We start from the raw sequence: 3,440 nt of genomic DNA, 5'->3' as shown, positions 1-3,440 counted from the left end.
GTTGTTATAATTTAACATCTAATGCACACTTTTTAATGAGTTCTTGCATATAAGATCCTTAATTAAGAATGATGAGATAGGCATACCACATCTTTTAAATAGGTAAGTGCATGTAGTAGACAGATAAGCATGTTCCATTAGTTACAGTTGGTCTAAAAAGAAGCACTGTAAAAAGAATTCTGCTCCAGAAAGGTAAGATATGAGAAATACTGAGGAAAGGAAGGGATAACCTCCTTCCAAAAAATTAAGAATTCAGTACATACACTGGTTCACCCAGAACATCAGCACTCGTGTGCCAAAGAATGGAAAGTTTCTCTGTCAGCAAGCCTTCTGACAGCCGACACATGCTCTCATGTGGGTTGTATCACAGCACACTAGCATTAGAAATGCTGACAATGACAAACGTTATATACAGGCCAATCAAGCAAAACCCCCAGCATCGAGGAACTTGAAACTTTGACCATGTGACCACTACCAAAGAGCCCAGCAAACTTGCAAAGAGAAAGCCAAATGCAATTACAATGCTGGGATTGTACTCCAGCCTGTAAGAAGAAGGGTGCATACGAGTCGCCTTCATGGCCAACGCGAGACCAAACCCAACAAGCATGTTGAACATGGGCCCAGCAAAGCAGCCTGCCATGGCCATGGCTGGTTGGCCTGCCCTCGCCACCGCCACATCAGCCACCAAATCTCCAATGGAATTGCCCCATGCAAGCACCGTCAGACCTAGGAGCGCAGGTGGCAGCTTGAGCAGCGTGCCTAGGGTCACCAAGCAGCCCAGAAGCTCTCCAGCTATGAAGGAGATCCAGAAAACGCTCATCACGAATGCCGTAACCACAGCAATGGGGAGCTCATTCTTGGGTGCTTCCTTTGTGAATACAAAATAGCCAACCCCCAGAACGGAGCCTTGCAGGAGTATCAACAACCACAAGGGGAAATTAATCCAAGGTATGATGAAGACCATGCGTCTGTAAGGTGAAACTGCTGCGCTTACTATGTAGAGAAAGATTAAAGGGCAGAATACAAGGTTTGCAGAGGCATAGAAGCGATTCCACTTAGAGGGATCCGCAGTTGGAATGGTTGAGCGTAGGATGACTTCAACAGGGACTTGCCAAATCGATTGAAGCTGCAGAAAGGGATCCCATCAGAAAAAGTTCAAAAAGCAGGTTCAGCTTCAAGCAAGCACATGACGGGGTCTGACAAGGTTTTAAATGTAATTCCGACAAGCATCCATGCTTTTGAGTAAGAAAAAGCACCATTGAGATGCAAATCAAGCAGACAATGAGTCTTACCTTTAGGCATTGCTTGCATCTGCCACAATCTGTACGTCCACAGCACAGCAGAGAACAAACAAGCGTGGCAAACACGCTCGGGAGGTCCTTCTGCTGCTTAGCTTGGAAACCCTCACAGTCAACGTCCAAGCTCTGGTCATGGCTCTTCATTACCCTAGATTGGAAACTCCCAGCTTCAATGTCCAAGCCCTGACTATGGCGATCGCCATGGATATGGCTATTGCTATGGCTATTCCCATCATGCATGGTATGAGGAGATGGTTTGCCGTACCGCGTTGCAGCATTGCATTCATCTTCCGATAAGGCATCTGTTGTTGAAGTATCCAAATCTGATACAGAGGATTTGAGAGCTTTAGTCTTTCCTTTTGCTTGATCCATGCCGAAGACCACAGCGACAAAAAGGATGTAGAGGGCAACAAGGCCAGCAGCCTGCCAGGCAAAAACCTCACCGCTCATATACAGGAAGAACATGAGGGTAGCTGCGAGGAGGTAGAAGCAGACATCTCGGAGGAAGGATATGGGATTGAGAGAGAAAGGGGAAGCAACCAGCGCCACAAACCCTACCACGAAGGCGGTGACAAAGAGGCCTGCGCTGACGATGGCCCCCAGGCCGATGCGAGGATTTCCTCCCCACACTGCAGCGATGGAGGCAAACACATCCGGGGCGCCGTTTCCGAGTGCTAGCAGAGTCACTCCCCCTGTGCTCGGCGACAGATTCAGCATTTCTGCCATCCTAGCCACCACTGGGGAGAAATGGTGCTGCGCGGCCTGCGCTAGAATGTAGAACGCCAGCACCACCATGGCGAAGAGAGCAGGGACGGAGAGCGCGTGGATATGGCGGAAAACGCAGGCATGGAGAGCGAGATAGTTGATGACGGTCTTCTTCGTAGATGGGGTTTGGCAAAGCTGAAGATCGCCATCGCTGCTTTCTTCTCCTGCTGCTGCAGAAGAGAAAGGCAGAAGAACAAGAAGGAGAAGGAAGCCCAGCTGTGGAAGGCGAAGAAGCTTATGGAAGCCATAGCCAGAGCTCGATGACAGAGAGGACGACATAGCTCTCCATCTTCTGCCAAATCTAGGGTTTCTACGATGAGATTGCATTGCTGCGCTCCCGATCTGGGTCTGCTCGATCGCGCATTCCTGATTCCAAGCTACTGCTGCCAAGGACTGGAGTGGCAATGGGGCATCAACAACACTGTTTTTGCATTTTTTTAGTGTCCTCCACTCATGAGCCCATCACCAAGCTCCTTAACTTTGCACTTGGACAATGGATAGTGGGCTCTAATTGCATGTGATTTGAGGCTTGAGTGATGTCGTCTCTAGAGATCTAGCTAGCTTCATGCTCTGGGAGTGCTCCATGATGAGATTGTCTCTATAGATCTAGCTAGCCTCATTGCTCTGGGTTGCTCTATGATGAGCTTGCCATCTACCACTTTGATTAGGGATGTTGAGCCTTACATCCCTTAGTAGGCAAATAATACGTGGAACGTCCTCTATCGCAAATTGAGTTAACATACGACATTGTTTCCCTCATAATGTAGAATTGAAATGCACAACATGAAACACCACATGCACAATTGTTTTAGTTAAAAAGTCATATTTTGTTTGATACTAGACGCTTCCAAAATAAAAGGCGATGTACGTGCATATGAAGGGCTCAAATCCCTTCTCTCCATTCCACAAGAAGTCATATTGCAAAAAATCAATCACACAATGCCAGCATCTTCCCCTGTAATCAAATCCCTCTTCAGAAATATAAAAGATCTTGTTTCTATCAGTTTTGGCCTAGAGAGTGGTAATTCAGTTTTTAAATATTTTTGGATAGAAAAATATCTCATCGTATTAAAATAAGTTCCCCTAAAACAGAAATTCAAAAAGATTTCCAAAAGGTGCATTAGATATATACACATCTTGAGAGTACTAAGAAGATGGACTTACATTAACAAACCCATTGTTTGTACAACTTGGTCACAGTTTACCATGACAAAGATGAATGTTTTAGTGATAATTTCTACATTACGAGGGAAAAATATATAAGCATGCAAAGTTATAGTTAGCATGGCTTGACAGAATAATCTATATTAAGCCAGCCAACATGGAAATGGCATGCATCTAATTTTTAAGTGTAGTAGGCATGGCTTGACAGAATAA

General features: G+C 45.7%; 1 protein-coding gene across 2 annotated transcripts; it reads right to left on the bottom strand.

Moving 5' to 3' along the window:
- Nucleotides 1-203: 203 nt before the first annotated feature.
- Nucleotides 204-2,644, bottom strand: CAX11 (cation exchanger 11). Of its 2 annotated transcripts, XM_086796774.1 has the most exons (3): nt 1,857-2,644; nt 1,293-1,721; nt 204-1,126 (listed from the first exon to the last, which is right to left on the bottom strand). In XM_086796774.1, exons 1-3 carry the CDS (start codon nt 2,388-2,390, stop codon nt 365-367), a joined length of 1,725 nt encoding a protein of 574 aa, XP_086652900.1. In that variant the 5' UTR covers nt 2,391-2,644; the 3' UTR covers nt 204-364. The 2 variants fall into 2 exon arrangements, with proteins under 2 accessions (XP_086652900.1, XP_086652899.1); XM_086796773.1 differs by having other exon boundaries at nt 1,293-2,643.
- Between the last annotated feature and the right edge of the window lie 796 nt (nt 2,645-3,440).

This window comes from Cibotium barometz, chromosome 64, assembly GCF_041138505.1.
Source record: "Cibotium barometz isolate CiBa-2024 chromosome 64, ASM4113850v1, whole genome shotgun sequence".
In the NCBI taxonomy this organism is placed as follows: Eukaryota; Viridiplantae; Streptophyta; class Polypodiopsida; order Cyatheales; family Cibotiaceae; genus Cibotium; species Cibotium barometz.
Note: the sequence above shows the minus strand (reverse complement) of the source record. Positions and strands in the feature narration are given on the sequence as shown.

What these genes read in the sequence shown, in the direction of transcription:
- CAX11 (XM_086796773.1), bottom strand. Translation starts at nt 2,390, where the DNA reads ATGCAATCTCATCGTAGAAACCCTAGATTTGGCAGAAGATGGAGAGCT. An exon ending in GATGCAAGCAATGCCTAAAG is followed by an intron (nt 1,127 to 1,292) that starts GTAAGACTCATT and finishes CCCTTTCTGCAG; the next exon opens with CTTCAATCGATTTGGCAAGT.